Source organism: Egretta garzetta, unplaced genomic scaffold (assembly GCF_000687185.1).
Source record: "Egretta garzetta isolate BGI_Z169 unplaced genomic scaffold, ASM68718v1 scaffold25, whole genome shotgun sequence".
Taxonomy (NCBI): domain Eukaryota; kingdom Metazoa; phylum Chordata; class Aves; order Pelecaniformes; family Ardeidae; genus Egretta; species Egretta garzetta.
In genome coordinates this window covers 1,108,607-1,130,836 of record NW_009259800.1, presented here as the reverse complement: position 1 = coordinate 1,130,836, position 22,230 = coordinate 1,108,607, and the positions used below count along the sequence as shown (strand labels likewise).

General features: G+C 50.2%; 2 protein-coding genes across 2 annotated transcripts in view; both read right to left on the bottom strand.

Annotated features, from left to right (window-relative positions):
- ULK1 (unc-51 like autophagy activating kinase 1) overlaps window positions 1–16,593 on the bottom strand; it is a 108,605-nt gene extending 92,012 nt beyond the window's left edge. Inside the window, exons 1-2 of the mRNA XM_009639843.2 lie at window positions 16,588–16,593; window positions 1,746–1,756 (exon numbers count right to left, since the gene is read on the bottom strand). Coding sequence (XP_009638138.2) covers window positions 1,746–1,756; window positions 16,588–16,593 — 17 coding nt within the window. The remainder of the gene's footprint in view (window positions 1–1,745; window positions 1,757–16,587) is intronic.
- A 100-nt stretch (window positions 16,594–16,693) lies between these two features.
- Window positions 16,694–22,230, bottom strand: part of MMP17 (matrix metallopeptidase 17) — a 59,467-nt gene continuing 53,930 nt past the window's right edge. The window contains exons 9-11 of the mRNA XM_009639867.1: window positions 20,715–20,867; window positions 18,286–18,543; window positions 16,694–17,022 (exon numbers count right to left, since the gene is read on the bottom strand). Coding sequence (XP_009638162.1) covers window positions 16,694–17,022; window positions 18,286–18,543; window positions 20,715–20,867 — 740 coding nt within the window. The remainder of the gene's footprint in view (window positions 17,023–18,285; window positions 18,544–20,714; window positions 20,868–22,230) is intronic.

Below are 22,230 nucleotides of genomic sequence, written 5' to 3'. Positions count from 1 at the left end.
CTCAGCTCTCCCCCTCTTTCTGTGTTTTGCCCTTGGTGTTCTGGTTTTGGGCAGAGGCTGAGTTTCTCTCCCTAAGATGAGCAGTTACTCCTAACTCAGGCCTTGGAAGTTATCATCCTAGTCCCATTCCTACAGATACAAAGAAAGAGCACTTGGGGAAAAAACCCTTCTTCCTCAGGACCTGTTATCAGCCAGCTTTTCCAACGGACAAGGACAGGCTGCCTTGCAGAAATGTAAAATCCGGCACAGCTGCACCCTGCAGTGAGTCTGAACACGGCTGCTCGCTGGGATCCGTACCTGCATTGCAGCCCCCCAAAGCAACGATCCCTCATCCTTGCACATTTCTGGGAAACCAGAGGGACAATTCTCCAGCACAGAAGCCTGAAGTAATAAGTGTCGGAGAAGAAAAGTTTTCAGTGGACCATCAGAAAAGTTTCTTTAGTGCGTAGTGCATTCAAAGTAATTTTATTAAAAAAAAACAAACCCACACCAAAAAAACCCTCACCAATCTGCTAAGATATCAGACCCACCCATATCTGTACCCCAGTATTTACTGCCCTGCAGCAAAGAGGAAGATCTAAGGGCAAGGAGATAGTGAAACAAGAGTAATTTTTAACCCAATTTTTTAATTTCTTTCCCTCTTTTTTGAATATCTGAGCTCTCTGCTCCATGAATTCATGTAGCAATAGCCCAGAAATGCAGTTTAGCTGAAGCATTTCACTGGGACTGAAGATACCGAGCTGCTGACTTCCTGCCTGACCGCTCAGAGATGTATTTCTGAGAGGTTTTTAGGTACTTAACTCCCCTAGATTGCTGTCTTTTCCTTTCCCTCATCTGCGTAAATGGCAAGGTTTTTGAAGACCTAATTTCTCATAATTATTCCTATACTACTTTGATTTTGGTAGCGACTGTAATGCGGTAATGGTTACGTCCCATTAAAGATCAGAAAGGTACACATCTCAGCATTTGCCATTTGCCCTTTGTCAAATGCAAGGAGGTACAAACACTGATGAAAACAAACATCTGAATGAAAGCGAGGGGTAAAAGGCTGACCCTGATTTAGGAATTCTCTGTCCATAGCTAATGCTGTCCCCGGGGCTAGGCACAAGCTGTGAGCGCTGTTCTGCTAATAGGCCAGGTTAACTCTAATGTTTCCCAGTAGAGGATTTTGTATTTATTGACACTACAAAATGCTGCAGCATGCATTCGCCGTGTATATCCAGGCATTGGGAAGACACCTGACCTGGCAGGACTGGATGGCAAGATCTCCCAGAACTATGAGGGCTACGGAGCTTTGCCATGACTCATGAAACTGCAGTCAAATATTCCATGACTCGTGGATTGACCTAACAGAAACCCAGAGGGAAGAAAAGCTATTGGGTTGTTGCTTGACAGGAGCCTTTTAAAATGAACGTGGTATAATAGGATACCGACATCCTCTTTCTGACTCTTGAGAAACTCGTAAGGAAGAGTTTTGTCCACTCACTTATTACCAAGGGACCTCAGGTGAGGTTAGGTAATTAGGATGGGACACTTTTTGCAGCTTCGAGGCTTGAACAGCAACATTAATGTGGTCCAGTTACAGAAAGCATGACCGCATGCAACAAGCTGTTAATACTAGCTTATATCTAAATGCAGTTCACTTCCATTTGACTGCAAATAAACAAAACTTATCAGCCAAATACATAGAAACCAGAATGTAGCCTGAATGAACCACATGATAAAATACAGTAAACAAGGTTAACTGCCTCCCTTTCTGCCAAAATGTTATATACTTGCTTAACCCTGTACCACGAATTGCCTGACCCCATGGGCAGGGCATGGAAGGGGAATCTGAATAGGCGTTTCCAGAGCCCTGGCTGCATTTGTGCTCCCTGCTTTGCAATGAATTTCCCGGGAAGCTCTGGGCACCTCTGCAACTACAAGAAGATAATCACGCTGGTAAACTAAATAGCATAGACAAACCTCTCTAATCCCTCGATGCCTCTGTTCTCTCTGTAAAATAGGGCGAGCAGAATTGCAGAGTAGAGAGGATGCAATACATTAAGCATTGCGGGGGCAGTGATTGATTGCACTGACAGAGGCCGTAGAAAGAATCATAGAATCATAAAATGTTTTGGGCTGGAAGGGACCCCTAGAGGTCATCTAGTCCAACCTCAAAGGGAAAGGCCTGGGATGCTGCTGGTTGAACAGGTATAAATTCCAGAGGAGCACAGAGGGATCGGTGGTGGAAAGCTTGTCCACTGTGGGACTTGCCGGGGATAGAAAGTGCCCCGTTGTTTTCAATTTGGCATTCAGTCTCTGCCTGCACCTTAGCATATCTGGGATCCTAATGGCTTGTTTGAGTTCTCTTGTATAGACATAATAATACAGACCTAAGTCTAGGGAGCAATACAGTGCATTTTACATTTAAAATATCACAGTCAGTTTGGTTTAAATAACATATATTGTATCATTCCAACAATACTGATTACAGGTTAAGAGGTTTTCTCCTTCAGAAGCTATATATGATGAATAAAGAGAAAAAATAGGGAGAAGAATAGAGTTTAAATGGCATCTAGGGGAAAGAGGGGAACACTGGAACTATTTGCTTATTTGTTATTGTTAACTTGTTTATTTTTTTATGACATTATCCTGTAGTTTATAAGACTAGGATTTGCTTGGCATAACTTCCTTCAGATCTCAATGTTTGTAGTGAGAATGAGCATTTTCTGTCAACAGTCTTAATCCTTTAACTACTACAGTATCTTTCACGGAAAACTCCAAGCACTTCGTAGTCCTCAGGTCATGTGTTTTAAGACTGTACTTGACCATTCTTAATTTAATGCCGCACTCCTGTAGGAGCCTAAAGCCTCAGCCAGATGAAACAATTCTAATTACATTGATTTGTGCCAGCAGAGGAGCTGGCTATGGCAGCCGATGTGCTTAGGAAGAGATTCAACTTGGCAGGTGTGTAACCACTGTGGCATTAGTTTAAGGGGTCACAGGACACCATATTAAGGCCATGATAAAAAAAAAATTAAAAAAAAATATATATCTGGTGATACCTGTGTGGGTACAGTCTGTTGTGTAAGGCACAGGAGGGCTGTCCCTGTGACCCTGACACAGGCCAAGCCATCGTACATGAGTCGGAAGAAACAGCCACAGCGAGATGCACGCTCATTTTCTCTCACGCGTGCATATTCATTCTGCTCATTGCATATGAGTGAGAGCCAGGAGGATTACGTCTTTATAGATGAGAGGATTAGTTTTTCTTACAGTGAGCTTCAGAGGAAGGGTCCCCCACATCCAAGTAAAACGCCCCATTTAAATATATATATTTATAAAATAATATATACCAGAAGCAAAACACCAACATCATCAGGCACCGCAGGTCAGCGCTGTCGTTGAGGTTGAGAGCTCCTGCCAACAGACCCACCCACATCAAACCGACCTGCCTAATTTGATCAGAGAAATTCTTTGTGGTTGGATTCAATTAGAAAGACTACGCACAAATAGGCCCTGGGGCAAATTATACCATTTTAACGATGTAAGTATACTCTTATCTGAATCATAGAGGATCTGTTGTTACGCAATGAATCAGGTGTCCTCCTTATAACCATTTAGCCAGTTCCCTGATGATACAGGAGGCTCACGCTGTCTGCATCACACGGGAAACGTCCTGGCTGTCAGCAGAGCATCGGCCGTGTAAAGGCATCGCTATGCACCGCAGCAGCGAGTTATTTAGGAGCCCTGCTGATAGGTCCGGAATAGCACACCGTACTCTGGGTTTAGGCTAGCCATTCATCGCTTTTCTTCAGCAAAGCTCTTGCCAGCGCTTTAGCTTTTCAGAACAGCCTTGCCAACGTTCGGCTATTTCAATACAAATGCCTCCTCACCGGAGCGCCAGAGGTTGTGAGTGAGAATGAAGAACCGCGGGGCTGCCAGAATACCTGCCTGATTACTTCCAGCAGGTGAGAGGAGATGAAAAATTTCAGAAGAACACAAGTAATGAAGATGTTCCAGGCTCACAATGTGCAATGATTAAAGCCAGCATTAAACCTGTTCTGTAACTACACAAAATGACTGGCTTATACATTGCTGACTGACGCAACACCTGCTTTTTTTTTTTTTCTTCTGTTATTCAAGAAACCAAGACCCCTTCGCTTTTTACCCACTGACTGCATTGAAGTGCAATACCGCTCATCAGGCAGCTCACCGTCACAGGTTTGCTGGGTCCGTGTGTTTTCCAGGAGGTTCCAGCAGTACTCCTTGTGCTGATTGCAAGGACTGTCATCAATCAACCATTTTTAAATAGACAATGATGCATATGTAGCCTCTGAAAAGGGCTTGCTTTAAACCCGTATTTCATTTATCTTGAAAAAGGAAATGTGTTTAGCAAAGTTATCACCTTGTACCCTTGTGGCTTTGACCTTTACCCACTGCCAGTGCTACAGACCCAAGGGCGGTAAAGGGTTTAGCCCTCTGCTACCCACTTCTCAAAGGTGTCAGTCGGTGAATGTTAGGGTCAGGCTGTGCTAATAAATTGAATTTGAGCATTTCTAATGTGGACAATATAGTGTCTACCCACCTTCTACTCTCTGCCTGGAATATCTACATTTTAATACGTACTTTTATTACGGCCCCAGCAGGCGTGACTGTCAAGCGTCAGGCTGAGCCTAGAAGCAAAACAGGGCAGAGCATTTAGAGAATGAGGCTACTGGGAGATTCCTCAGCTCTTACATGGTCTCAGAAGTGACCTAAGTAAGAAGGAGAGAGCTTAAGGAGCCTGCCAAAATGGATCCTTTTTGGAAATACAGGCAGCAGCTGAAGCAGACTCAAACAGCACTTCTTGTCTCTGTTGTGTATAATGAACAGGACAAAAAAGGAAGGCAGAAAAAGCTTCATCTCCAGCACTGGTATCTTCCTGAACCTCTTGAGTTTTTTGGTAGCTTTTCAGTTACCTGAAGTAGAGAAGATTTAACGTCATGTTATGATATTAGGGGTGTACTGCCTGCTGTGTAAAATGAAACACTGGAGATAACTTCCCAAGTACAGCACAAAGAGAAGGTAATTATAGACGGTATTTAAGCCTGAAGAGTCAGTCCTTTAAGTTTCAGGGCTAATGAATTCCTGATAAGAAGTTTCTGAGCCAGAAAACTCACGGTGGGTCTAATGGAAAACACCAAATGAACTCGAGAAGGCAATCAGAATTTGTCAAGCACAGGTAGTTATCCAGTCCAGACCGACACTAGGAAAGACTGGCAGCACTGTGACTTTCTGGGCATGATGGAAGATCCAAAGTAATACAGAGAAAGAGATCAAAGGGAATGGGGGGAAGGTAGAATTCACAAAGAGCACATGGAAGCCTGAGCTACCGAGACACGCTGTCTGGTTAGAGATCAAGCCTTGCCACAGATTACTTTTTTTTTTTTTTTTTAAGAGTTGGCAAAAACTGCTCACATATCCTACCAAAAACCCAGAGACATTCCCAGGTCATTTTACAGCCGAAGTGCCACCAGCACACCATGCCTATCCCCCTGACTGAGCCAGGGGGAGCACGAACTCCAGCTGCACAGAGCCAAGCAGACCCCACAGGATAGAGCAGCGTGGGCTTCCTTGGGATTTTTTTTTTTTTTTTTGAACTGCAGACATTCAACTCACGAGTACTTTGTGCAACATCTATTTTAGTATGACAGAGAAAAAAAAAAATCTCAGTCATTGCCCTGATGGCTGCTTACCTTGTCCTTCTCTGTTAAGACAGAATTTAGCCTATGTAACATTTCTATATTGCCATAGCCAGAGCATGGGATGGTTGCATTCCCTGCGATGCTTTGCTACTGATCTGGCATCTTGGCGTGTGAAACCCCATGAGGCTGGATTATGCCTTTCCTTCCTTTATGCCCCATGTTCTGAACAGGCCCAGTGACACCAAACCAGGTCCTTTTCTGAGCTGGCTCACACCTGGAGCTGTTTCACCGTTCTGTTCCTGGGTTTACCAAGTGCTGAAGCACAGCAGCTTCCCAGACACCACGAAACAGAGATCTGAAGTTCATGAATTCATTTGTTAGCAAACGTCTTTGGCTCCTTGATCAGCTCAAGCCAAGTGGAAATAAGAGCTCCGGTCCCAGAGAAACTCAGGCCTCCACGTGGCTTTGAGCTTGGGACTTTCCAAAGCAAGTCAGCTCTGAAGCATTTGAGTGCAGGCTGACAGTTTGCATCCCGGACACTAGGACAGAAATCAGTAACAGAGTTCCAGGGTTCATGGTGAAAACACGGTTCTGTGTGAAAGTGCACACAGACACTTCCCATCCGACACGGAGAAAGCCTGATGATTTTTTTCTATTTTTTTTTTTGAAGGCCAGATTTCATTCACCCTCAGTCATTTCCCACCCCACCCAAGTTAAAACCCAACTGATAATTATAGGTGTTTCATCTTGGTGAGGTTGTGAAGCTGGAGCCAACGTGGTGGGAATCCTGTACTCAGCACCAGTGGACTTTGCTGAAGCCTGCCATTTATCACCCGAATGGAAAGAGTAACAACGCAATGCAAATATTTGAACTTCTCTTTGTTCCTGGCAGGGCTCTCACAGCGTACACACGAGCAGATTGCATTTGTTTTCGCTAGGGTGGGAGAAGCAATAGAGGCAGAGCTGGGTATGAGCCAAATCCAGCATGCAGGAGAGGCAGATGCTGTTCCCAAGGCTAAGCACACATGTGCAGGGCTGGAGCACCAGCACAGGTAGTGTTATCAAGGCAGGGCGAGTTGGTTCCTGGAGCTTTATCAGGGTATAGATCAAGGATGGATGTTGACCATGAAGAGCAGCACGGGAAAGAAACTCCAGGGGGGCAAATCCTCCACCTGTGAGGTTGTGAGCAGAACTGAACCGATCACCAAAAGACTCCAGATCTGAGCAAAAAATCCAGGTGGTCCAAACCTGAACCTTCCTAAAAACTGCTCCAGCCTGGTCACATCCCACCTGACCAGAGCAAAGCATTAACCAGGCAAACAGCATCCTTCAAAATAAAGGCATTTTCCTGCACTTGTTTCAGAGCAAGGGCAAGACCACTGGGAAGCTCAGTGACCCCAGCCACGTGGCCACACTGTTGTCGTCCCCCCCCCCCCTTTTACATCTGCTACAAGTCCAAATACCCAGCACTGCTGTTGTAGGACCAGGTCGTCTTTGCAAGTAGTTACAGTGTGGTCACCTAATGTTTGGTGCCATGGAACTCCTGCAAGATGTTCCCCCATCCTCAAAAAGCATGGGAGTGGGAGACTGGAGGCCTCCACCACCCACAAACCAAGAGGCCAGGAGCAGACTTGTTTCACAGATAGTACTGGCACTATGTAAAGACCCTGTGGAAAAACAAACAGCCCCTTGGCTGATAGTCCCAATTCCCTGGCTGGTGGCCCAAGGAGGGGACCGCAGGAGTGCCGAGCGGAGGGTTTAGAAGAAAGCCCTGGAGTCAAGCACCTGCTGCAGGGCTTCGTGACCAGCGACGTGCACTCGCGTGGGGAGGAGCGCAGCGCCCGGGAGCACCAGCGAAGGCACCGTCTGCCCGTCGGGCTGCCGCCCAGTGCTGGGTTTCACCAACCATCACAAGGGGCTGCTAAGCCAGAGAGGAGAACACGAGCCCTTAGCGACATCACTTGCAATCAATATAAAAGGCAAGATTAGAGTTAACTTCTAGTATTTTTTTCTACTGCTCACCCTGCCTTAATTCAGCATGGTTTGCTAACTACTGCATTTAGGCTTTTGTTCTGACATTAAAAAAAAAAAAAAAAGAAATCTGCTCTGTGTTCATGGCTTCAAGAGGAAAGAAGCGAGGGCCAAAGTCCAACAGCAACACTGTCTTTGCTACTCTGCCCATAGAGATGGGCTCAACCAGACACCGCAGCTGCACAAACCCTTCTACTGTAGCTCAGCTTCTTCTGCAGTGCTGGAAACCGCAACCCAAAATATCAGCCTTCAAAAGCTTGGTGCTATGATGGATATTCACTGGTACGCGCTTGAATTATTTCTAACGTTCATCAGAACTCTTCACATCCGTCTATGCCAACGTGCTTCAGAAGCTGGGTTCAAGTGAGGCTAGAGCCCTGATGCCGGGCAGAGAAAAATTCTGCACTTTCTCTCCCCTATCTGCAACATGCTCGCACCCCCAGGAGCTCCCCTGGGCTCACCTGCCCTGCCCAGCCCAACCCAGCTGGAGCTGGAGATAGCGCGTACGCAGACGCCTGCGTGGGACAAGGACGGGCGGGCAGCGGCACATCTTTGCCTTTTGGTGGAGTCTGTTGGCGTTTGTTTGCTCACCCTTAGCGACGTGGACAAGCAAGTAGTAAGCAGAGTTGAATTAAACCCCAAACACCCGAATCGTGTTTGCGAGGCTCAGGAGAGCCTTAGAGCACTTCCCAGGCTTTGGGAGAAGAGCAGAGAGGGATACCTCTTCGGAGCTGGTAAAGCAGCCCCTTCAGGTGTTTGTCAAGCCCATTTCTCTTGGCAGCCTCCCATTGGGACCCAAGGAGACAGGAATTGCTAAGGGATCAACATCTCATATTATAGGGTCATGGAATCATTTAGGTTGGAAAAGACCCTTAAGATCCTCAGTCACTCGTGGAAGGAGAGGCATTACCCCGACCGGCTTTGCCCGGGTCTGTAGAGGTGCCAGCTTCCACAGCTACGGCCGCCCGGTCCTGCCCACGACAGGGGCCGGCAGGGCAGCACACAAAGCCCCAAGCCCCGAGTGCGCCGTAACGTGGGAGGCGAGGAAGCCCACGCTGGCTCCCGGTGGGGTAGACAACAGCACATAACCAGGCTGCCTTTGGCAGCAGAGAGCAGTTTGCTTTGCTAACAAGAAACAGCTTATGCCGGGGGAAGGCCTGGAAGCACCGGGGCTATCCCCCTTTGCAGCAACAAACGGAACAGGACAGGTTTCAACGTGGTTCGCGATAGAGAGGTTGGTGGATGAGCCACACCAGAGCTGCTGTGACAGAGCGTGCAGAGCGAGGTCCTTCCATCACGTCACTGCTACCTTGCTTGACCCAAGGTTAAGAATAACAGACTGCACTGCCTCGTGCCGCCAGAATGAAGCTATTTAGAGACAGGCTTCCTCAGGCTCGCTCCCCTGGCAGGCTTGCAGGGAGAAGAGCTTTGAGAGGTAGGGCCCATCAGCACCCCTGGAGGAGGCGGAGGCCAGCAGGGACATGACTTCATTCCTATAAGCGCAAGAGGTGCCAAGGGTTTGGCATGTGCTTTGCAGAATAGGATTAGCATGGGCCCTGCAAAGCTCTGCTCGCCTGAACATGGCTTTTGCTCAGGAGGTTGCTGATCTCACTTGTTTATCCTGGTTGCACATGACCACGCGAGCCTTTCAGGGCCAACAGAAATGAAGGAAGTACATTCCCGATGAGCTGCTCCCCCCTGGGTCAGTCCCCTCTCTTCCAGGAGAAGACTCGGCAGTCTGTACAAGGCATTGTGTTTCTCATGAGGCTGGAATAGGATCCGTGGCCCGTTCCTGGATGAGACCTACTGCACGCTGCACTCGTGTGACAAGGACGCTGCTCAGAGTCTCCCTCTCGCATCCCCCACGACAGAAAGGGGGGGTATGAGGGAGACTGGGCAGGGGAGCACTGTGTAACCTCTTGCTGAGCACGAGAAATGCTCTCTTGTCCCTGGGAGGTCAAATATCTGCCCCCCTCTGACACACAGGGCTGGGAAAAGCAAGAATTCACCCCTGTGCAGGACTAGCTCAGGAGAAAGAGCCAGCTGAGCATCCAGAATTAGACCCAAATTGCTCCGCTCTTCATGGTTTCCTTACACACATTTTTACTGCAACCTGGGAACTCCGCTGCTGCCCAGCAGGCACATCTGGGCAGATGTTTTAAAGCAGCACCACAGACATCTGTCAAATCCCATCATGCAAATCTCCTTTCCGTAAGTGTTCCCAGGTCACTCCAGTCCTGCTCTCTCCCAGCCCCATATTCCCAGGTCAGACTATTGGAGATTCACCACATATAATGTGGTATTTATGATCCTCACGACCTGCTATCGTCTAACAGGTGGCAGTCGTCCATTATACAGAGGTACAAGGAGCTCTCTGACCACAGGTACCTGCAGAGCTCCAGGACCTTTTTTCCTAGGAGACCATCATCTCCAGCCCAATCTGTGTATTTCTGTGATGGGGAGGCAGAACTTCATGGCAGCAGGTGAGGAAAAAGGGAGGATGAACACAGCAGTGGAAAAAGGGAGGGTTAAAGCAGATAATGGCTCCAATTTTCTGAGCACGCAGAAGCAAAGGGTTCACTGTTTTACAGCAATTAAGAGCCCAGGTTGAGCATTAACGATGACATTTCAGGTAAGTTCGAGCACAGCAGTGCAAATAAATGGGGCAAAGCATTACCACCGCTCAGGTGGAAACCCCTCCCCGTGAGCTCTGCTCAGAGGCAGGAGCATGGCTCCGGCACAACAAGCCCTCACTGGCCTCAGGTACTGCATTACCCGGCAACTTCAGACACAAGCAAACCCATCCCATGGTGCCGCCGCCTTCCTGATGCGCAGGAGTTGGCGCGCGCAGCGCGTAGCTGCCATCCAAGTGACCATGGAGCGGCAGGGCGAGTCCCTGGGGGCGGAGGAGCTGCAGGGTATGAGATGGCTGTGCTACTTTAAGGCAGATGACAACGGACCATCTCCACACAAAGACCACCCACCGCAACGAAGTGGCCCTGTTGTCAGTGCAGCTTGGCCCCTGCTGAAAGCTGCTCAGACCAGACCGACCACCATCCCAGCAAAAGCCAGGCCTGGGTCTCATTTTATTTGCCTGGTTTGGGTGTGCAGTCAAGTTCAAAGCCCTTGGGGGAAGGGGAAAAAAAAAAAAAAAGGAATCCCAGATCCTTCCATACGATTCCTCTATTCTGCTCTGGTGAGACCTCACCTGGAGCCCTGCATCCAGCTCTGGAGCCCTCAGGACAAGAAGGACATGGAACTGTTGGAGCGGGGCCAGAGGAGGGCTACAAAAAGTATCCGAGGGCTGGAGCCCCTCTGCTATGAGGACAGGCTGGGAGAGTTGGGGGTGTTCAGCCTAGAGAAGAGAAGGCTGTGGGCAGACCCGATTGTGGCCTTTCGGTGCTTAAAGGGGGCCCATAGGAAAGATGGGGAAAATCTTTTTGGTAGGGACAGCTATGACAGGACAAGGGGTGATGGTTTTAAACCGAAGCAGGGTAGGTTCAGACTGGATATAAGGAAGAAATTCTTTACAATGAGGGTGGTGAAACACTGGAATGGGTTGCCCAGAGAGGTGGTGGAGGCCCCATCCCTGGGAACATTCCAGGCCAGGTTGGACGGGGCTGTGAGCAACCTGATGTGGTTAGCGGTGTCCCTGCTCCTGCAGGGGGTTGGGCTGCGTGACCCCTAGGGGTCCCTTCCAACCCAAAACATTCTATGATTCTATGATGATTCTATGATTGAAAAATAAGCCCACCGGAGCTGGCAACCTAGTGCTGAGTTAGGGTTTCACTGCTGACAGGATCATAAATCCCTGAGGTTTGGGATTTGTTTTTTTTTAAACCAGGGACCAGAAATTGGGTGGAGGGCAGGGAACTGCTCCGGCAGTCCTTGTAATAACTTTGGGAGCGCCACGAGGTCAGTAATCACTTGCATGGCAGAAGATCCAGAGACAGCCCTTCTGCTTCCCCATTTGCAGCCCTAGCACATGCCTACAGAATCCTCCACATACCATGCAGCTTTAATACCCTCTCCTATTCTTAGCCCAGGCTGGTCTTCTGATAGACTATTACTCAACGATGTACTCCCTGTTTTTGGCTGTCCTATATCCCTCCCCAGCCTGTTCCAGCCCCGCAAGGCCAGCCAGCTCCCACTGTCTAGAAATTTCGGGGAAAAGCAAGTAAGTGATCCACAGCACTGAGCTTACCAGGAACTGCTGGGACATAGAGAGCCAGGACAAGACCCCTTCCTCTGGACAAAACATCCCTGGGCTTGCTTCTGCTGCGCACAGCAGCAGCAGGCTCAGCCCCAGCTCGTACACCGCACTTACCTGGCAGAGGGGATGGAAAAAACAAGGTGGCAGGGCTGGAGGCAACTCTGGTATGCGTCTGCCATCCGAGAAGCAGACGACAGCTCCATCTCGAGGAGCTGCAGCAAGGCAGGAGGCTCCAGGAGCACGTACCCACCTGCTGATGCAGAGCACCATCCAGGGCAGCTCCACCCGAGCTGTGGGGCTGATCCCCACCACCTGCTCTCCTGGCCCACAGCTGTGCAAGGGCATCTTCTGCTGGAACTGGGGGTTGAGGAGAGAAATGCTACTCTTAATATATCAGAAAGTCCCATTTTAGAAAAGCTTTTTGGTGTCAGGGCTGGGAGTCTTCCCCTCAGCTCTAAAGGGGCTATAGGAGGTGGGAACCTTTTGTAGCACACACGCCTGCCTTATGGTTTGAGTCAGTGAGTAAAGATGAATCTCTTCTCAACAATTTTATTGTGTTTCTCAGGCTGTTAATTCCCAGGGCTTGTCTGAGATGACTTGTTATTAATTTTTTTAAGTCCAGGCATTGCCATGGCTTTCTCATTTGAAAACTGCTCCTGCCCACCCTAATATTTTTTTTTTCCTTCTACTTTTCTTTACAGTGGCAAAACAGAAAAGGTCTCGAGGGCTGGCAGAGCCTGGGGATGGGTGGGAGTGAGAGCCAGGAAAAACCTTGACTGGGGCCCTGGAGCCAGCCCCAAGCACAGCTGCCGTAAACTCAGGGTTTCAGCTTTATATACTTGTGGATTCAGATGGCTGGTGCCCCCCTTGCCCCCCTTAAATTCCCATCCCTCCTATTACATAGGAGAAGTATTTTGACTCTGAAATGACCTCACAAAATCCTCTGAGAATTTAAATAGTCGGATAGTATCCAGCCTGGGCAATATGCAATAGCAATATGATGCTTGGGTTATTTTTTCAGGGGGTGGAGAGGACTTTCCCAGCTAAGACGAAGGATGTGGCTGTGGAGGAGAGCCAGCCCAGGGACTCTGGGCAGGACCAGAGGAATCCAGGCACAGGGATGGTGCCAAGGAGCCCGGCAGCAGAGCATCAACAATGTTTTGGAGTACAGAGACCGCACTTATACCTTACATTCTTATTTTTAAGCTGCTAGGAAGCACGACTGTGCCCCTGCAGGCAGAGTTCTCGGGGGCTGTGGCTGGCTGCTGTCCTGCTGCCGCACACGGGGGACGCCTTTTTGCTCGCCCAGACCCAGCCTTGCTGCCTCCAACCTCCTCTGTGCGCCGGGAGAGGGGTCTGCGGCCCCGGCAGCAGTGCAGCCCCCAGCCCACCCACACGTTTGCCGTTCCTTGGCTGTGCACCCCCCACAGCCCCTCTCAGAGGCACTGCCCATCCTCCCCTGACCCAGAACAGGCGGCGAGCCTGGCTTTAGAGCAAAAACCCAGCGAGTAAGTTACCAAAGTAGCAGGTTCGTGCTGTGATTTGCACCTATTGCCTCTATCCTACGAGTGATCTGCAAACGCCGCTGGAACTGGCTGGGGGTTTCCAAATATGCTGTGCTCGGAGCAGTGGCTGCAGAGGCACCCTGTGGGAGCCTTGGGGCCTTCACAGCACCCCCGGGTGCCACGGAGCCCCCCACCCTGCTGGGCACAGGGTTTCTGTAAAGCACAAAACCCTTTCACCTTTCACCGATGGATCCACACTGCTTCACCCACGTGGAATTGCTGTGTTCCCATGGGAGAACGATGCAACACCCTGAGCACCAGCACGCTCGCTGTAATGGTGTCTTTGTGCTCCCACTGCCCCAGCCCAGCCAGCCCTGGTGCCCCCGGCAGGAAACGCTCCGGCTCCTGTTTTCATCCCGGGGGAGCTCGAGCCTCCTGTGGCTGCATCCAGAGCCGATGGCAACGGCAGGGTGGCTTTGCCAGTGGCTGGGGGATCGGTCAAGCAAGCTCCACACTGGGCAGAGCCAACAGCGTTTCTCCATCCTCCCCGAGGGCTGTCCGGCAACAGTGGAGCCCCAATTCCTGCTCCATTTCTGATCATCAAAATGCATCATCTGAAGTAGAGAACGGCGTATTGAAAGCCTTCCCACAGGCTTTATTTATAAATCACAGTCCCCTCACGTTAAATAAACTTAATTTAACTTGACATCCCGATAGCATGGGTCTCAGCACCACCGTGACCAGCATGGCTGCAGGGCCACTGGTCCTTGTCACCACAACAGGCTCCTTGGTTGGGCTGGAGAAGCCACGGAAGCAGTGCAAGTCATGTCCCTGCCTCCTCTGATCCTTCAGGTGCAGCTCCTGGATATTTCTTTTGTGGAGGAAGAACAAAAAAACAACCCAAAAACAGAAGAAAAAAAAAAGAGAGAGGGCATCTTCCCTGAGATGCTGTGCTCCTACCTGGCCTCGTGTCCAGGAGGAATCTATAACATGCTGACATCCACGCAGTGTCACCCCAGCAAGCACTAAAAGCCACGTCTTCTCAGTTCAAGAGGGAAAAGGAAGAAAAACGATGTGAACCAAAGGAAAAATCCCATCTCCCATGATGGCAACTCCCAGTGCCCTGCCCTTGCCTGGCCTGGTGGGCAGAGGTGGGATGGGGAGCTGCTTTGAGCAGAGCAAGGCAGATGCGGTGAGAACACCAGGGGCAGCTTCACTCGGCACAGGGAGCTGCTAGGTGTGAGGTTTTTTTGGTTTGTACTTTTTTTTAAAGGATATTTAATGGGAGGGTTTCCATTGAATCACGCCCTGTAAAAGTCACACTGTAGCACGTCATCTTGAAAATAGCTGCACCCTGTGAATGATTGGGACTATTTAAAAATGCAAACAGCAGAGAGGGAAACTCAAGGTGACCTCTTTTTTCTATTAGGGGGCAACTGTGTGCTTCTCCTCCTTCACCACGGAGGGCTTTTTGTTATACCTGGTCCCACGGCAAACACCCTGTCTGGCCCAGGGGTCCTGTGGGTTCCTGCCTGCTGTGGGGTCTCCCCAGGAGCTGGCCCTGGCAGAGGCAGCGAGAGGCGTTTCTGTAGGAGCTTTACCGAAGCAGGGCAGAGAGGAACCGTGAGGGCCACAAAAACGATCCGGGGGCTGGAGCACCTCTCCTATGAGGACAGGCTGAGGGAGTTGGGCTTGTTCAGCCTGGAGAAGAGAAGGCTGCGGGGAGACCTGATTACGGCCTTTCAGTACCTAAAGGGGGCCTATAGGAAAGATGGGGAAAATCTTTTTAGTAGGGCCAGCAGTGACAAGACAAGGGGTGATGGTTTTAAACTAAACCAGGGTATGTTTAGACTAGATATAAGGAAGAAGTTCTTTACAATGAGGGTGGTGAAACACTGGAACAGGTTGCCCAGAGAGGTAGTGGTGGCCCCATCCCTGGAAACATTCAAGGCCAGGTTGGATGGGGCTCTGAGCAGCCTGATCTAGTTAGCGGTGTCCCTGCTCCTGCGGGGGGGTTGGACTAGATGACCTCTAGGGGTCCCTTCCAACCCAAAACATTCTATGATTCTATGATTCTATGATTCCTTGCAGCTGCTGCCCATGTCCTTTAACACCCCTTGAGAACATCAGACTGGAGGACCCTGGCCTTCCCGACATCTCTACGGCAGTTCCTAGCACAGGTTCTCACTCACCACTGTCAAGGACTCTCAGCTGCCCAAATTATGCCACAGAAAATGGATTAGAAGTGAGAAAAAAAAATCGAACCAGGAACACCCTAATGCAGCGCTTGACCTTGCTTCTGTTGCCCCCAACTCCTGGCAGAGGCATCAAGAGAAGTTCGAGGCTGCGTGCGCAGCATCCCTCCTCCCCCCGGCCCACCCTCGGCAGCGCAGTCAGGTATGACAGAGTCACGGATGAGCGCGATACATCTTCATCCCTCCCGAAATGTTAAAACAACCTGAAATGGGAACTCCAAGAGCAGGAGTTTGTGCGGATGGATCAGGCTGGGGTGGTGGGTGCATCTCATGTGGCTGCTCCCAAGCCTCCGCAGTCAGCACCTTACTGCAGGTGGCAGGCTCGGTCTGGCAGAGGACTGGGAGATCTCTGTGTAGGCAGCCAAGGTTTATTAGAGAAATTGTTCAATTCAAATGACTCGGATACAAAGATAAGCTGCACTGCCTTCGGGAAGGCAAAGGTGTTTCTGATCCGTAGAAACTGATACAGGTTACCGAGACATCAGTGACCACAGCAGGTCTGACAGTAAAATGATCACCTTTGCAGTTAATCTTAGTGGAGCCAAAGTTTCTTTCTACCTAGTACATCCAATGGGATGTGTACGTTGTGTCAGCACATAACTACCGCCTCTCGCCCACAGCCTTGCTGCCTTTTCGCTGGGATGTTGCCATCTGCCTCAGCAGCATCTCTTCTGTTCCCATCCAACCCCAGTAGCTCTCCCCTCCCTCATCTGCCGTGTTGAAACATCCAGAGCAATACACCTCTACGGAACATGTCTAAATTCAACGTTAGGCTGCTCTCATCTTTAACCGGATGGGGGGTGCAGAACTCAAAATCTGTTATTAGACCTTTAAACTAAAATTAAAAAGAAAAAAAAAAACAAAACAAAACAAAAATCACTGTTCATTTCTCATGGAGAATTCAAACCCTTCACCGGCATGTTCCTAGGAATGTTTTTCTGCTTGCAACAGCATCGCGGGGTCACGTCTGCTTCCCCTCCCCGGAGCACCACGGCGTCGCCTCGTCGGTGGGATGAGGTGTCATAGGGCTGCAGACATCAGCGCTGCTGTCCACGCGCTCGCCAGCACGAGCCCGGCTGCCAGTCTGAGCACAGGGCAAGCCTGGAGGGCCGGGGAGGCCGAGGTGCAGGAGCAGACCTCGTAGCCGTTTTCTGAGCGGCTCTCATCGTGCTGCCCCGGCTTGGAGCGTGCCCCGGTCCTGCTGCTCCCGCCGGCTTCCGGGGAGTCGGACTGCATGTCGCTGCACACTAGCCAGTCTCTAGCGATGGACTGGGGGTAACCAGGCTGGGCCTCCAGGTCACTGTCCAGCACTTTCCAGTACTCCTTGCCCCTGAAGAAGTAACTTGCACCTGCAAAGAGACCAAAACCCAAAGGCAAGATGAGCGGCGACGGGCGCTCTCCCGGTGGAAAGGGCACAGGAGCCCTCGGAGCAGCAGAGGAGTGCTCCCACCCCAGCCCAGCCCCGGGGAGCAGAGGCAGATGCGATACCACTGCCTGTTGCCAGCGCCCTCTCTCACTGCAGGAGCTCAGTGGCTGCTGGTGGGATGCTCTAAGAGATGACGCTATGCCCGGCCGGGCTCTCTCACACCAGGCAGGAGCCACCAGGCAGATGGGAGGTGGGTGGTGAGATGTCACCTCTTCTATGGTGTGTCCTAGAGCAGACATCCCTCCGGTACCAAGGGTGTGCAGGCAAAAAGCCCTAATAAATGCACAGCTGGACACACCGTACACATCTGTCAGTGGCCAGACTTGGTACCGGGCATGGCAAGGCTGAAGAAGACCTCACCAACCTGTTAATGACCTGGGGTGTGTGCTGCTATCCCTGGGCTCAGATAAATAATCTGAGCCTGGCAGGGCCCTGGGAACCTTCTGCTCTTGGGTGCATTTTTGCCACTCTGAACTGGGAGGTTGTGAATCCTCTAAGCAGGTCCCATGCTTGCGGAGGGCTCCTGCCCACATGGATGGCAGGTCGCTCTCAACAGCTTCAGGGATTCAGTTTGAAAAGCCTCTGGAAACCTCCCTCCCCGCTGCCTGGTTTATTGGTTGCTACTGCACCGTTAGGTTGCTGGTAAATAAAACCTGGAAGCGCTGCTTTGCTGTGAGCGAATGGCTGGTTTTAAATACCTCCTGTGACAAAGTTTTTGTGGTCTTTTCAGGGAGAAGAAACCACTGAGAAATCTCATCCCTGGGAAACAAGTTGTAACTCTGGGAAAAACATCTCCTTAAAAATACTTTCTGTCCACATCCTCATACATCTAGCTAAAAATCCAACGACAACAAATTCAGTGAAGAGCAAACCCAGCACGTATTAGGATAGAAATTGCTGCAAAGCAACATCAACTGTGTTCTTTTAATAAAATCAAATTATTAGGTCCCCAGGATATTTTTGTTGCCTGCTTGAAATGACAATGTCTTTTGGCGGGTGGCGCGGGGAGCTCTGGCTGGAAGCCCACCTCCCTCTTCAGCTTTCAGACACCAGAAAGCGTCATCCCATCTGGGGCTGAGCAGTTTATGTCAGCAGGCACAGTAGAAGGGGCCATAGCTCAAGTGCAAATGAAGCACTGATTTTTTTTTTTTCTCTTGTGTTTTTTTGAACCAGCATATGGACTCACCATCTGACCACCTCATGGCATCATCTAAAGGGCTCGGTATTCCCTTCCACGGGTTGGTCTCTGAAGGGTACCCGGGATCCATTCTCCGCTCGTGGTCATCGTAGCGCCAGTAGAGATTGTCCTTAAAGAAATAAGTCTTGTCATTGTGGGCCCAGGAGAAAGCGGCGTCGATTCCTCCCGGCGGCAGACCAAAGTCCGAGATCGGCCGTGGGTATCCTTCCTCCACGTTATTGTCTTTGAAGACCCAGTACCTGTCCCCTGTAGAAAGGAAAGAAGCACAGAGCAAAATCACATTTGTTTCACGGCCGAACCCAGAATTCCCCCGCAGACAAGCCGATGTTTCATTATCTGTCGCTGTGACAGTCCTCAGGGCTGAGCTCTCTCTTGGCACTGAAGGACGGGGACGGGAAGGCGGCAGCCCAGTGGGGAACCTCGGTCTTTGAATAGTTGCCTTTTTTGTGCCAGGCTCCCCATGGAGCATAACCCAGCTTCCCTCCTGCGCTGCTGCAGGCGTGACGGTCCTGGGACACGAGCACGCCGACAGCATTAGTTCGGTTGGCACTTATGTATTTGGTGGTGGCATTGGGGTTTCTGTCCCTTTGATTTCTTCCTGCTATCCAACTGCAAGGAACAGAAAGTTACACACAGCTGCTGTGGGCAGGTCGAGCACTTTCTGCCTGCTATTTGACTCCTGGGAACCAAAGCGTAGTCCCACTTCGGAAGAGAAATCGCCGCACTTTTTAGAGCTGGCTGGGCTGAAGGTCCTGTGAATTTTAAGGGATGTAAGGAGGATGCACAGGGGCTGGACAAATCCCACCTGGGCAGCTCACTGCTCTGCAAGTGCTCTCTACAGAGACACCACCACCACCCTGCTCTGGCCCTACCCTGGGACAGAAATATCAATAAGGGTGGGTTTTTTTCATAGGAAAATATGACCAGGCCACAGTCATATGAGGACTCAGAACAAGAAAACCAATGTAGATCTGTCAATTCCTATGTGATACTCCAACCACCTGGGCAGCCTTTCTGTTTATACAGTGTCTCTTTGTGAACCTGCCCTGTCCTTTTGGGCATCACACAACCTATTTTAAAGATCAGGCTTTTTCCTCTCTCAATTTTCTAGAAAATCTGCAGAGGCACTTAAACACATGGCCACGTATCAGCAGCAGGACCTTAGAGGCCGGGGTAATTTGTGTGCTTTGGTTTCTGTCCAGAGATCAATGAAACAGCACTGGAGGGAGAGAATGAAGCAGTATTTTATAGCTGGAAAGAAAATCCTGAGTTTAATCTTAGGAGCTAGGCAGGACTAACACACACATCACGCGTGGCCATGGAGCGCTGTGCCTTGCAGGGGCAAGGCTGTGGCAGAGCTGTCATTTTGGCCTTAGGAGCCAAATTTAGCCAGGAGGAGCCCCTGGACCTGAGCTGCCGGAGGTCTGTCCATCCCCAGCAGGGAGAGAAGGGAAGGAAGGGAGCGAGCACTGCTGCGGTCTGCGGAGCGGACTGGGAGGGTCTGGTGCCCAGCGCGAGGGCTGCTGTGCTCCAGTCAGCCCCGTTCCCTCCGGATGAGTAGGAAGGCAGAGCGGAAAGTTCCTCGCTGGAGGAACTGAAACCAGGTCATTGCTTTCAGCAGTGCTGGGTTCAGCACTTCTGAAACTGATAATTACACTGTGCTCGGAGCAGAACAGTCGGGAGACAAAACGCCAGGGAGCATGGAGGGTTGGGATGCCTTCAGCGCTTCAGGTGCGTGACCATTCAGAAAGAGCTGGTGCCTGCTGGGGGCTTGGGTGACATTCAGCACATGGGTAAATGCCTAACCAGCATGGAGGGACGGCTCGCAGGGGACTTGGACATTTGTGTAGGAACCACGAGCTAACTTCTTTCCTCCAGTTCTTCTGAAAGAAACCTGTGAGGTTTTGTTTGTTTGTTTGTTTTTTTAAAAAAGGTTATAACACCCATTTAAAAAAAAAAAATATAGAGGAATGTAATTATCAAACCCAAGCTCTTTGGGTTTTCATTTTTGTCCCCTCTGCACCTTCTTCGCTTCTCAGCAACAAATACTAACAAGAGAAAAGGCTGAAGAAGGAACACAAGACCTGTAAAGTGTGTCCATGGGTAGTTCCTGCTTTTATTCTGTTCTTGAAAAGTGAAGATGTCAGTTTGGTTTGGCTGAAGGTTTTCTTCAATGACATTTCCCTCATTTTCTGGGGAACATGACTGCTACTGCTTGCCTGCCCTCCCTACAAGCTGGTTTCTCCTGGCCTTGCTCACGGACAACAGATCTCGGACCTGCCCTGGGAGATGCTCAGCGGCTGACGCTGGTGTCTCCTGCCTGCAGGAGAGGTCAAAACTCTGCCAAGGTACCTCGGCACCGGGATCTAGGCAGAGGGAGACACGCGTGCTGCCTCCAGCACTGCATTCACTCTCACCTTTGAAGAAGACGATCTTGTGGTCGCTGGTTCTCTCGTAGACGGCGTCCAGGCTGTCCAGGTTGAGCGGCAAGCCCCGCCAGAAACGGTGGATCTGAGCCGGCTGGAGGGAGACCAAGTGCTTATTGCGAGTCAGTCTCCAGAAGTACTTGCCTGGAGGAACAGACTGGACATTACTGAACCACACTGCAACCCACCTTCGCCAGGGCAATGAGCGCCGGGCGCACGGCAGCAGCAGAAAGCAAAGTGCGTGAGATGGGAGCTGTGAGTTACAGGCGTCCTGCTTTCCAGCAGCACCTGCTACGCTTTCTATTCCTGGCTGCCATTAGAAGAAATCCCCTTTTGGGGGATCAAAATAATCCTCTGGACATTGCACTGGAGTTGTTATACTCCTGGCCTCGGTGTGAAGCTGCACTGCTGAGCCGGAGCCTTTCATCTCCTCCCTCGCTGCTCTGCACGGGACCTCCCGGGAGCCGGCTGGACCGGGCGGTGGCTGAAGCTGCACCAGGTACCAGCAGCCTTTAGCGAGAGCCTCCGAAGAAACGTGCCTGCCTCTCCTCTCCCAGAGCACCCCCAGCCTCTGCGCACAGGGTGCCGAGCTGCTTTCATATTTAGAAATGTGTGTGATGTTACGATGAAGCGCGGAAATATCAGAGGGGTTTTTTAATGAAGAAAGGGAGTAAGAAAACAGAGGAGGAGGAAACTATATTAATAAAACTGGAAGGGGTTGAGGGGGGGAAGGAGGCACAATTAAGGAGTTTGATACCATCTCGAGGCAGAGGATAAGCAGGGGACCTCAGTCCTGTGGTGCTTCTAGGGGCCAAATGGTGTAAGCAGACACACTTCCAGCACCTGCAGCAACATTGCCCCAGCTAGAAAAGGGTTTGGCTTGGGGTATTCCTGGAGTACTTTGGGTAATGGAAAAGGAAACAGGTTCGTCCGCTGTGGGAAGGATGCCAAGCTTTCTCCTGCCAAAGAAGCCTTACGTGGCATTTCCCAGGGAGCCTTAATGATTTTAGGGGCCACTCAAAGCCCGACCCCCTGCACCGCGTCAGGGATTCTCAGCCTGAGTTTTTGCAGCGCGCTTCATGCTGCATTTCCCTTGGAGAGCTTCACACAGTGAGATCTGAGCCGGAGCAAGATGTCTAAGAGCCATCTCTCAACTTTTGTCTCATATTTGTTATTGCCTGTTAGAAATTATTGCATGCTATTTACATCTTCTCTTGCATGGACTCCCAAGGGGGGATAAGCAACAGAAACTAAAGATGCATCGTCACATTTGTATTCAAGATGCTCAGCCCTTTCTCCAGAGCCGGCAGATTGTGACACCATCTTTTAAAATTTTATGGAAATTGGATCTTAGCCTAATAATGCAGGAGGTGAAACTCTAACACTTAAACATCTGCAGAGAGGGGGGGTTTATTCTAATTATAAGGATTTATATCATGTTCTTGTTCTTCTTCTGCTCCAGTTTGCATATTTGCTCTATCTGACTGAAACCCACAAATGAATAATA